The sequence below is a fragment of the Cottoperca gobio genome, chromosome 7 (assembly GCF_900634415.1).
Source record: "Cottoperca gobio chromosome 7, fCotGob3.1, whole genome shotgun sequence".
Taxonomy (NCBI): domain Eukaryota; kingdom Metazoa; phylum Chordata; class Actinopteri; order Perciformes; family Bovichtidae; genus Cottoperca; species Cottoperca gobio.
In genome coordinates, this window is record NC_041361.1 from 16,358,515 (window position 1) to 16,371,435 (window position 12,921).

Here is a 12,921-nt window from a genome sequence, read left to right on the forward strand (position 1 = left end):
TTGTGAGCCCCTGCAGGCTTTTAATGATGTTTGCTGAATAAAAAGCATCTCATCTCATCCCAATCACATGCTCTTTAAATACCCTCTTTACAATGATACTGTCCCCTCACCCTATGAACCCTTTCCCTGGTCCTAGTTTCCTTGACTACTTAGGCTACATTACATGACATAGTCCTCCCACGGGAGTGGACCTCATCATCAAAGAAACCAGTTATGTTTGTTTTTGCTTCAGATCTGAAATGTCATACAAATGTTAATTAAATGTTAATCAAACATCACAAGCACAGTAATGCCATGAGGATTTGGACGTGATATATTTAGCTGATTTGTGGTCTATTCCGGAGGTCATTCCTCCCTGAAGGCCCCTTTTCCTTTTTCCCAATAAGAAGCTAAGGCATTGGAGGCTACATGCCACAGAGACAATATTTTGCCCGCCTAATTAAAATAAATGTCAGCTCTACCCCCACTGAGAAGTGCATCAATCTCCCCCTGCGATAGGCCCAGAGTGAGTCTTACCCTGTCAGTGCCTGCCAGCAGTGCTATCCTTCTCCAGACGGATGCATCGCCCTGGCAGGCAAAGAGGCAGGGGCGATGATGTTTGCACATCTAATAGTTGCCATGTCGATGGCCACCTCAGACTGAGGCGCTGCTTCAAATATAGAGAAGTTGCAGCTCAGACTTGAATGATTTTCATTTTAAATCAGCAGTTTTATAAAGTGGTCAGTGGCATTTTGGGACCGTTTGAGTCCAGAGCAGCTGCGGAAATGTTCTGTTCTCGCCGTCCACTGTTTATACATAGCAAATTACAGATAATACAGATACAATATTCAATTGTTGGATGTGAACAGTGAAGAAATGTCAGCATCTCAGTCCTGGTGGTAATGCTTTCCTCATGCTGCACTGTGAGAAACTCAACAAAGGCACTTGACTGAAACACTGTGTACTTGTTCTCCTGCCTGTGCCCCGAGTCATTAGAGTTCTGTCATTTGCCTGTTGGTAACGCAGCAGTCCTGTTTGCTCTCCAGCATCCACTTTATCCCAGGAAAATGGTGTGATTTAACAGTTCTCATTTCAAATCGGTAGGCAATATACCTGAACATTAGGTTTAGGCCTTTAATATCACATTCTTGTATACCTTTTATATATTTATGTAGAGGAATGTGTATTACTTCCCACAGTAACTCGTCTTTCTTATTATTTTTCTTCGACAATATAATATATAATATAATCTCTTAAATTGGTTGAGCCAAACATGGCTCGGGTACATAGATGCTGCTTAATATATGAAAATGTCAAGTCAGATTGTGTGTGTGTGAAGACCACATAAATACTGCAAACTTCAAGTCTAAAAGAGCTGTGATATTTTATAGTACTCATGCAGTGCAGATGGAAATAACCAAGATTAATTTCAGACTGTGTGGATAGATATCATGTTGACATATTTGTTATGTTGGTGCTGTACAATGTGCACCTAATCTTGCATGTGCACCAAATATAATTTACTCTCAGCAAGTGATTTGTCATCTTTCACATTATCATTATCTTTATCTGAGAATGCATCCCTGTTATGTTAATTAAGGAAGCTACCGATGCTGATTCTTTAATAATGTGTATATCTGAAGGTAAATCTGTCTTTTAGTTTGTGGTACCTTTCTCTACATGCAAAATGCAAATAAGACTACAATGTTCTAGTCATGCTGGTAATGCTCACTCAAAGAAAAGCTAATTATAAAGTGGATACATTGTAAGGGTCCAATTTAGCGATTACTTGCGAAGAAATGGAAAAATGGTAGTGGTTGTCATGTTAACAAGGTTAGCAGGTATTGCATACCATGTTCTTAGATCTTACTTTAGTGTGTTAGCATGCTAAGTACGCATCAGGCTGATGGGAAAGTCTTTGGCTTTGCAGTTCTTTTGGTCACAAACCAAAGTATTGGGCAGATTGTAATTTGGACCTGATGATGGTCCAAGAGGAAACATTAAGGGATCACCAAGTTATTACAATTCATCCTGTGTCAATTAAAAACACCAGTAAAAAGAGAGTTGCAATAATCTAATCGGCTTGTAATAAAAAATCTGTAGGACCTAGAATACTTCCTTGAGGAACACCATATTCAATGTCAAATGTCCGTGACACGACGCCTAACAATTTCTATTTGACAAGTACGAGCAACACCAGTTGAGCGCTGTGCCAGAGTGACCTGCCCATTAATCTAGTTGAGTGATTCAAAATGCACTGATCAATAGTATCGAATGCAGCACTGAAATCTAACTAAGAGGGCAGTCAAAAGTCTCACGTGGTTTACTTCCTTCTAATAAATCTGTTTCAGTGCTACGGTTGATTGCTGTATCTAATATATTGTTAGTATTCAGATACGTGTTGATTATTCCTGTTTCGTGTGAGAGGCACTGGAAGCTGGTTTTAAACTGTTTTGGTAGGAACGGGGTCTAGTGTACGTGTAGAAGACTTCACTTTGTTAATAGTTACACTAACTTCATCATCTGTTGTCGTACTTAAGTATGTCATGGGCGGAGGCTCACCCACCGCTAGGCCCCAATGATTTGTTAATAACATGTGCGGTTTAACCATCATAGCTATGTACAACCTTACGTTTTTAATAGACGAGCTACCAGCTACAGATGCAAAGTGATTACATTTACAGCAAATTGGCTTGAGCAGTAAAGATGCCTTTCATGAACATCTCTTTGAAGTTTTACCATCAATAAAGGCTAAATCTTAGACAGAGTGCAATTTTTCACAAGCCCTATTTGGCCGTGGCGAACTGAATAGAGAACCCTGCTGGGTCCATTTGGATGACTTGTGCCGATGGATGAAATGTGAGTGGTTTAGTGCTCTTAAGTTAATGATCTCGGTGCATGTTCCCTCACTTCCTCCGGGGCATCTCATTGCGGAGAATAAGTAGAGGGAGCTGTGGGCCGGTGCCTGTCACAGGGTCTTGGCTGAAATAATGACTTGAACAGCCCAACAGACTGAGGTAATAGTAATAACTGTCAGACTTCGTCTCCCATCAGCGCTCACATCCCCCTAATTTAGGATTAATTCTTGCTGTATTGTAGAAAGCCCCGAGTCGCTGATAACCATGCCGTTTTATTTGAGCTTCTCCAAAACTATGTTCCTGCCAACGGTTTTATCTCAGTTTATCACAAACTTGGCTTATTTGACATAACTGCTGTTTTTACTTTTTATTTATAAGAAGAGGCCTTTCATACCTTTTTTGAGTTAGTAAGTGGAACCGAATTCGACTGGTTGTTTCTCTGCTTCCAGTTCTTCTCGTCTGCCGGGAAATGGAGTTTCAGCTGTCTTTGATGTGCAAAACTCGCCGTCTGTCACCTTCTGATAATTAAAAAAAAAAAAATCCCTCTCCATGGTGTCCCCAAAAAAGTTTGATGATTACTTTTCTTGCTCCAGGTTACAGACATGAGATTTTTTGCTTCCACCCCGTAGTATGTTTGAAACAGAGGCACCTTTCTTTCTTTTTTTTTTTGTCGTGAGATGCTGCAGCATTATACATTTTACACTTCTAAACAAGGTTGATGGATTCATCCCTTAGAAAACACTTTGCCAGTTGGAGCAATTATGTGTGCAGTGACATCGCCTGTTATTGTTTTGAGTACAACTTTATGAAAAACTTTGCTGCTACCTTGTTTTTGCCTTTGGCTACTGCTTCTATTTTTTCTCCCAAGTGCACTATTGAAACAAGTGCTTGGTTGCTCTGAAAGTTAATGGCTCTTATTTTAAACATAGCCTTTAAACACTCAAATTAACAGTGTATTCACACTTGGGCCAAATTGGCTATTGATCATTCTGCCTTGGCCAACATAATGACCGGTGCCTCAGTGAGCACTTGTAAAAGCAACTTTTAATTCAAACGGCAAATTCCCTGATTAATTCTAATGTTTCCTGCCCAAAACAGTGCAAGTGCAAGAATTCATACTCTATTTCCACTGAAATATAATGTCATTGATTTGATGTCTCTTTGCTGTCACCAGCAGGCTTTGCAATTGATTAAGCCTCACTGAGTTACTGTGGTGCTCAGAAAGAGTCGATATGTTTGATCCTCCAGGCAACTTTGTTCTCACTGGAGGCCTTCAACACATGCATACATCAGCTAACTACCTCCTACAGCACTGTGTCCTTCCCACAATTCCATTAAACCACCTCAACTCGCACGTGGATGTAACAATGATCTCCGCTGTCATATAATCAAGAAACGGTATATTGTTGTTCTTAAGCTCGCGTATGCCTCTGAATGCTGTGAATGCTGATTGTGTACAGGGATTACATGCATAATATGAATATTCTGCCAAGCTTTGAATAAAGCTATTATCCCTGTTTGTTTACGCAAACCACAACTAAAGAATCTCTTTGAGATTCCTTAAACCCTATTGTTTGCCAGCCTAAGCTGCCGTTGCTTTATGCAGTTCATATGTAGATCACACTGTTTCCAAGCACTTTAAAACCCACTGCACTGAAATCACGATTGTGATTGATGTCTCCACCAGCTTTACGTCTAAAAGGGAATTCTTTGTCTGTGATGTGCATGTTTTAATGCCATTGTTGTGATCACAGAATTCCAGAAAGTTTTGTTTTTTTTGTTTTTTTGAAAGATCCTCCATTTTGACCATTAATAAGCTATTATGCGTTTGATCTCATCGTGGATGTTCACTTCACACGGGGAGATGCATAGTTGTGGGGAAACATGTTAAGTTTTGATGGGTGTTTTTCTTTTCCTTTTTATCCTCACTCGCAGTTACTCACAGCAATTTCAAACATAGTCGTTCTCAGTTTCCTATGATTGGAAGACTGAAAGTGTGTGATAAGCATTGAGTGTCGGACAGATAAAAGCTCTTTCCTAGGCTTTAGGCGTCCCTGTGGAAGAGGCCCTTGATTGCTCCTTTGTCTCCCTCATTCTCTCAGCTGGCATTTCTGCTCCCAAATCATCCCTGCAACCGAATATATTCATTGAATAATACAAGGAGTGAGTGTTGGGGCATGTGCTAGACACTCATTTTGCTCTTTCCCTCGTTCTCTGTGCGAACACAGACATGTTAGAGACAGAGAGTGCTTGAAAACAAAAAGAAGAGACACATCAGATAAATTGTCTCACAATCTTTTATTGGCTACTCTGTGCCATAAAATGATCTTTCTCTAGTTGCATCATTTTTACAAAATCATCACTTTGACAATAGACTTGTTTGATTGAATGTTTCATATAGAGCATCTTATTAATTCAACCCCATGAGATGGAAAAACAGGCACTGCCTCAAGGGGTGAATAATGCTGCTATCTGTTTTATGGTTGCCATATATTTCAGGAGTTAGAATTCGAATAAATAGCTGTTAATGTCTGTGCTACTTGGGAAAATGATTGTCTGAAACCAACTCTCTCTTGAGAGGAATGGAGTATTGATCTGCATCCTTAGTCTTGGTCTCCTTAGATGTACATAACAGACATTTAGTGATAGGACCAGGTTGCACAGGCAACAGTAATACAGTATATGACTCTCCTGATATCTCCATTTTATCCAGTGGACAAGGCTAACAGCATACCAAGGACTAAAGAAAGTGTTAATTTCATCTTTCAAAAAGCGAATATTCTGGTTGTCTACTGTAAAACAGGGGGCTGACACGACCTTTTACACCTTTAGTCCCCGCTGAAATACACTTTTGCATTAGTTGTGGTGCGTAAAATGTCAGCTCAATTAACCTCTCCGAACACTTGACTTTGGGCTTTGTTAGAAAGCTAACCAGACCGCAAGGTTATTTTGCAAAATCACCTGACATTTTGAAACAGTCCTCACCAGAAAAACAAAGACAGCTTTGGTTGTTTGTTCAATAGCCTAAACTTAAGTGCTTTTGTTTACCTGACAAGGACTTCTTGTAGCCGTGTCAATAATTAATGACTGTAGAAGGAGCCTGACGTTGTTTTATGGAGTGACACCGACATCGAAAAGTGGCATATACCGTTTCCTAACAACAGGTGCCGCTTGAAAGTGGTATGTCACTGTCAGACCAGTAACGTCCACTGATACATATTTTAATTAATATTTGATCAGTTTTCATTGACAATAATATATTTCATATTTTCTATTGCTGTTGTAATTTCTTCCCTTATTTTCATTAATGCTAAAGCTGAAGATCGATTTTTTCCTAAAGCCATACTGACTCAAGATCAATAAATATACATTTTTGATTCAAACAAACAAAATTGGGAAAGTAGTACTGTTTCCAGCGGGAACGTATCTGCTGTTTGAGGAAGCTCTCGATGAATCAGAGCTTTGAGAGACCAAAAAAACAAAACGTAAATTCTACATACTCTGATCATTAGAGTAACGATATTTTGAAGGTGATATTATCCTGCGCAATATGAATATGCATGAATATGATTGGATGGTACTAGACTCAGCTGTGAATGAGTCCATAAGCATATTGCAAACAGCTGGTCAAAGACTTTGACCTCTTGCCAGTGGATACTGTGGTTTAGATCTTGTGTTCACAGACAGATGTCGTCTGTTTGCTGTGTTCATTCAGTCGACTGTCCAAGGTCCTTGTTGTATCACCGATGTAGTCTTTCCTACAGTTGTTCCATGTATACACCACTCCAGTTTGTCTCCGGGGAACTGATACAACAGCAGGTGAATATCACTACAAACTGTACAGTTTCTGTGGGCATATACAGTAGAGCTGTGGGGTCAGGAAGAAATAGAATAAATGAATCAATAAAGAAAAACCCTTGTGGAGCTTACTGGAAATCTGTTTCTGTCAATTGAATTTTTGATATTAATTAGTCTGGTGAAGACCATTTTGTTCTGGCCACGGTAATTCAGAGGAACAGAATTGAGAGTTTTAAGTCCGCTGTGAATTTGGGGGCAACAGGCTCTACTCCTCTTTACTCATAGTATTGCTGCCATCCCATACCTGGACAGAACATCAAGTACTGCGTTTCAATGACATTTCGTGCAGTGTACAAACACGAGTCAGACACAGGATGTGAACAATTATTTTAATTAGTTTAGAATCGTTATTATTGTTTATTTTATTGCGATGCCAGTACCAATACCAGTACCCTTAAAGTAATACAGTAATACCAATAGAGCACTCGATTTGATACCTTTTTTTCCTACTTCATTCTCCACTATCATGGGAATGGAAGCATTCAGTTGCATAAAATGCTACCGCTCCTCCTCCTTCCAGCTCTCATTTTCACACAAATATATACTTAAAAATTGTTCAAATTATTAAAATATTTATTTATACCACACTCGACTCAACAAACAAACTGGATGGGTTATATCCGCTGTGGTCGTGGGCTATTCACAAGGAGCAATACATCGAAGAACGAGCAATACAAATGGTTGTTTTTTCTAGATCTGGTTTAAAAAGGATCAAACGTAGGAATCGTTTGACTGGAGAAGTTTCAATACTACTTGGTACTCGGTTGCTTCGGTCGACACCCCCCCCCCCCCCCCCCCACATTTCCTGTCTGCCTCGACGCTGTCATCTGTCAAAGAAAGGTGAACATTCTCCCCAAAGAAATCTTTGAAAAGAATGTTTATGTTACGGGTCCACAAAGTTGGTACCACAGCAACAATAAATGATTGTGTAAAATACAGATAGAGTGCAGCAGCAATGAAGACACGGAGCATTCAGCTCTTCATCCAGATTGCTTCTGAGGAGGGGGCGGAGATTCCCCCCCTAAAACAACCCGGAGCGCAACTGCTCAAATGTGTCAACAGTTCCACTTTAGTGCTGCATACATTCAACATCTCTCCATAATACATATGGAAAAGTAAAATGACGTGCTTGTCACCTACATTAATAGGAATAATATTAGACTTGGAAAATCCCTCAAATTGCCTGTTCAGTTTAATAAAATAAATAAAATAAACACAAAATAGTTGCACAGTTTTGGGGTGGGCCACATTTAGATCAAACGGGGCATAATGTTTTTACATACAGAAGTTAAATTACTGACTTTAACTGCACTTAAAGATCTCTGTTGGCTCAATCTGCTTCAAGGATACTACAGGATGTTCCTGTTTTCCATAATACCACCCTATGGCCACCGCATGACATTTAGAATAAAGATGTTATTCACATGAACGATGCACTATAGATTTGGATTATGGTTTTACATGATAAAAAACAATGTGCTCAAGGGAATTGTAATCATTGAGTGAACCATTATATGCTCCACTCTGTGTTGAAACGATGTGGACCAGCGGGCTTGTTGTGTATTCTATACTGTCGCATCTATGATTGATTACAATTGTCTGAGGCTGACCAGCTTATTAATCGATTCAGCGAAACCTCTGAGTCCCCTGTGGATGATTTAAAATAAAATGCTTTTTTATTCTTCCTGGAGTAGAGGTGCAATGGGACTGATTGTAAATCATGTTCAAACACAACAAAACGCTCCTTAACTGTACGTGTGACCTCATATTTATGTCCCTAATGCATTGACCATATAGACCTGTCAGCGGTGGGAATGTACAAACCCAATGCAGTGCATTAGTTTCAAAGCATTGTAGTAAATGTTCATACAGCTTCCTTAATGATTCACTTGATTAATTACTAATTAAGTACTTAGTGATTTAGTTACAGCAATATGGCAAATGCTGTAATTGATTATTTCAAGTTGCACACCAGTGATATATAAATTATTTGCACTTATATGTAAAATGTCTGACCTAACCGTAGAAATGCTGTAGCTACCGACTAAACTGCTGTCATCAGAAGCCCTGATGCTGAATGGCACCATGCCTGTCTCTATATGAATCTATGTATGTATCTTTTGAATATCAAATACTCACTCTTTGTAAGCTTGAAAGGTGGCACTGAAAAGTTAGTAGTTTGCTTTGACAGCGCTTTAAATGAAATCCATTAAAGATGCAGAGTCACTGAAAGAAAAGTATGTCATACATCCATGGAAACTTCTCAAACCCACCCTGCAGCATAATTCAGTTTTCCACTAGTGATCCATAAATTAATTTTGTTCCAAAGAAATTAGCAAAATGTGCATGTTAGCATGCTAATTTCAGTGGATGTCTCTGCAACACAACACGCATGACGTCAACACTGTTACCTCTTCACACTCTGTTGATAATGTTGGTTCATTGTTTCAAATTCTGGCATATTTTACGCATTGAACCGTTAAAGCAAATGTTCTTTTCAATCTATAATCCATCCCACTAATTGCAGGCCAGATCTGAAAGCAGAAAACATATACCATAGACTTTTATATTGCTCCGTGGAGTTAGGAAGAGGTTAATCAACTTTTATAATCATGTCAGCGTCTGAATGTCCTCTAAGCTTGTGTCTTTTTCGGTCACACAGCTGTCTGCCACCTCCACATCCCGAGCGGCCTTCTTGCAGTGCCTTCGTTGGGGGATTTGGTTCCCCTTCCAGGAGCCGGCTGACTGGAAAGGGGAAGAAATACAGCTTGTTCTGCAAGGAGGTGCAAAGGCAAACCCTCACGGAGTCATGGTCTACAGCACAGGGATGTCTGCCAAAACTCAGAGCCCTGCACCACTCTCCGCTCCAGGCACAGCTCAGGTAACACAGTAGCATGTCTTTGTCGAAGGAACAAAATGTAAAGAATGCACTAAAAGGTGTTGAGACACGGTGTTGTTTTCAGCACTCTCACAGATGTTTCCCTGAAGACAAACTTATTTCACATTAATTAAATTATTCTTTGACATTAAGTGGAGAAGTTGTCTTTATCGGCCCTAATACAGCAGGGATTACATCGTCTACTGAAGCTCTGCACTGTAAATCATCATCACACTTTACAGCACACTTTTCTGAAAGTCACATCTTTTTACTGACATTTCAAAGGGTGCAAAAGTCGTCATTGTATGATGAATTCACTGTTCGCACCTTAGCTGTGAATTTTCACACGGCTCAGATATTTGACAATAACTACACGTCACCATCACATATCTCCTTCTTCCTCTGCTATCTAATTAATTCCAGTTGTGTACGTCCCTCCCTAACTGTTCAAACAGGGGTTTTTTTGTGTTACTGGAATGTGTGAAACTTTCTTCTCTCACGGGGTAAAGGATATCATAACGTTTCGGCTGTCGTCTAGTCTGGAAAAGAAGCCATCCAGCCCAAAGGCATCTCTGAGGACGAAGCAGGAGGAAGTGTCACGTCAGAGAAGATCACCTTCATCACCTTCCCAGGGTAAATATCATGTAATCCATAATGACTTTTTAAGCACATACATTAATTACTTGGAAAGGCTAATATACCCTCCAAGAATAAGGTGAGAGGCTCTTTACTGCTCACGGCGTAAAATAGGACCCTACTGAGAACCTACCTGTTTCTCTTTCCTGTTTATTGGACCAGAAAGTGAGGTCTGCAAATTGTTTTGTGCGAATCACCCAGGTGTAATCAGCCAAAGTTCAAAGCAACAAGCACCAAGCTAACCTGTCCTCTGCATATGACGCAGCCCCGACCTCTACAGTGTTATCTCAATTGCACCACCTGCTCTCTGCATGATTAGCATGTTGCATGATGGGGGACTGAGAGGAACAAATGAATAAACTCAAAGTGCTAGGAGAAGACTTTGGCAGTCCATTAGGGCCTCTTGATCTTGAAGACTTATTTTGCTTTTGTCTAAGAAGAGAACTTCGGTTTGAACGTAGACAACACATACATGCAGTACTTTTACTGTTTAGATACGGACTAACTTGTGTTTTTAAAGGTAAATACCAATACCTATATATTTGGCATTCTTTATTTTTAGTCAGTGACAGCATGTAAGCGGATTGAGAGGATTTAAAAAAAAAACTTGAAAGCTCGAAGCTTCATTCAAAACGTTGACATTCGAGTTCTAAATCAACATTCGAATGCTGCGCTGTTTTTCTTCTTCTTTCTTTTGATTGTGTTTAAACTTTGTATTTCTGCACAATTGCAGATAAAGATTAGGCTACACTAATATTATTAGCATTATACTATTTGTAGTATTAGATTCCAGTAGTGTCATTTCCAATAACTCCCATTCAAGCTTTTTAACCCTGCTAGCGGCATGGCTCTGTGAATGGCAATGTTGGTCTGTCAGTCGGTCCACCACTTTGGTCCTGACTGAAATATGTCAACAACTGCTGGGTGAATTGTCCTGATATTTTGGAATAAACAATCATGAAGTCCATTGGATGAATCCCAATTACTTAGATTCATCTAGCTTTTCTTCTGGCGCCACCAGGATATGAAATATCTCAACATCTTCTAGACAAATTTGCTCAAAATGTAGAGCATTTTTGTAGCATCCCACACCAGCTGCTTGTGTCACCACACATGTTGTCTGTTCTTTGCTTTGCAGCAGTGCAGTGATTAGAATGTGAAAATAAACCTAAACCAAGTCCACATTTTTTATTTAAGACTTTAAGGTGTTATCGTTTTCATTCCATCGCTCCCAATTAAGCGTGACCGTTCCACGATATTCCTCCAAAACTAGCTCATGAACCCCAAGCTTTAGAGAGGCCTCCCGCTGAAACAAAGTCCTGGCTAAATATTCCACATCCCGCTCACAGCCAAATATAAATGACGTGCCACTGTTTGCTTCTCTTACTGAAACCCAAACTGCTGATTTTCTCTGCGTCTGTCAGGGAATTGATTAAAAGTGTAGTAAACACTACACACAGCCACTCGGTCCCAGTGACAGCAGAAAGAAGTTGAGTGGACCCGGTCGTATATTCGAGGATTTCCCCTCTAATAATGCTGTGAACTTATCTTGGGAGAGAAAAATAGCGTTGATCAGGGCCTACTTCATGGGTGTGTAGAGAAGGCTTTTGGCAAATTCTATTAATGACTTTTTAATCAGTGTACTCAGAGGATCGCCCAAGAAGCCTGAATGATTTGGGTTAGTGTTCAGAGGAGAACGATATCATGAATCTCTGTCATTCTTTGATTTCAGAGCCTTAATCATCCCTGACTTTGTGTTTGTGTGTGGGCACATGGGCATGCCAGTGAGGATAATGCTTTCCCTTGCAGATAGCTTCTTTAGATGATTGTGCCATTCATAGCGAGTATGAAAAATGTAATTCATGGTTTTGATGCATGTTTATGTATTTATGTGGAAATGGCACTGCGGTTCACTACATTTGAATCAGATATTGTATAGAAAGAAACAGGCGAGTAAAAACAGGTTTGAACTAGTGGTGCACGATATAGGCCTACTGTATACCGGGCCCCAACATGGGAAGTTTATATCATTATGTATTATTTTGATTAGAAAATTATAGCCGATACATTATTGGCCAATAATACGAAGCCAAATTGCTTTTATTGACTTAACTAGCAGCATCTACCTACTCCGATACAGTGGATGGTGGTATGCATCTTTAAAGTTGGTTTGCAATCCGCCGATGAACACAGAGTAGAAGCCAAACATGTCTTCGCCAGTTTGGACTTTTTTTCACCGTCTCAGAGACGACACAATTGCAATTTTACTAAATGAATGAACTTTTGACGAGTCAGAACAGTTCTTTGTTTTTGTTGTGTTAACAGTAGTGATGTCAGTTAGAGTTGGTGAGGTCAGAGCTATGGAATATTAAATCATCTTTCTTTCCTCGCTACATCTGAGCCTTTCTTACCCTCACGTGTGAATAAACTACAGGTGATGATCTTCTTTTTAAAGTACGAAAATATTGTTTATCTTATTGGTATCGGCAATGAGAAGCAGGTAATTATTGGTTATCTGGAGAAAAAAAACCCCGATAACTCTATATTGTGCATCCCTAGTTTAAACTCAAAAGCACAAATCTAAGACCAGGCTGCTAAAATAAAAAGTTTATTTAAGATTAAAAACGGGCAAAAGTCCAAGCCAGGCCGGCAGGTGAAATGAGGAAAACTAATCCAATAAGGGATCAGGCTGGAGAGCAGGAGTTCAAAAGG

General features: G+C 39.7%; 1 protein-coding gene across 3 annotated transcripts in view; it reads left to right on the plus strand.

Moving 5' to 3' along the window:
* The window catches only part of nphp4 (nephronophthisis 4), a 163,686-nt gene that overhangs the window by 82,413 nt on the left and 68,352 nt on the right, over nt 1–12,921 (plus strand). For all 3 annotated transcript variants that reach the window (XR_003832558.1, XM_029436186.1, XM_029436187.1), the window contains 2 exons: nt 9,358–9,576; nt 10,083–10,206. Coding sequence is in view for 2 of the 3 variants with exons in the window: in XM_029436186.1 (XP_029292046.1) it covers nt 9,358–9,576; nt 10,083–10,206 (343 nt within the window). In the remaining variant the exon portion in view is untranslated. The remainder of the gene's footprint in view (nt 1–9,357; nt 9,577–10,082; nt 10,207–12,921) is intronic.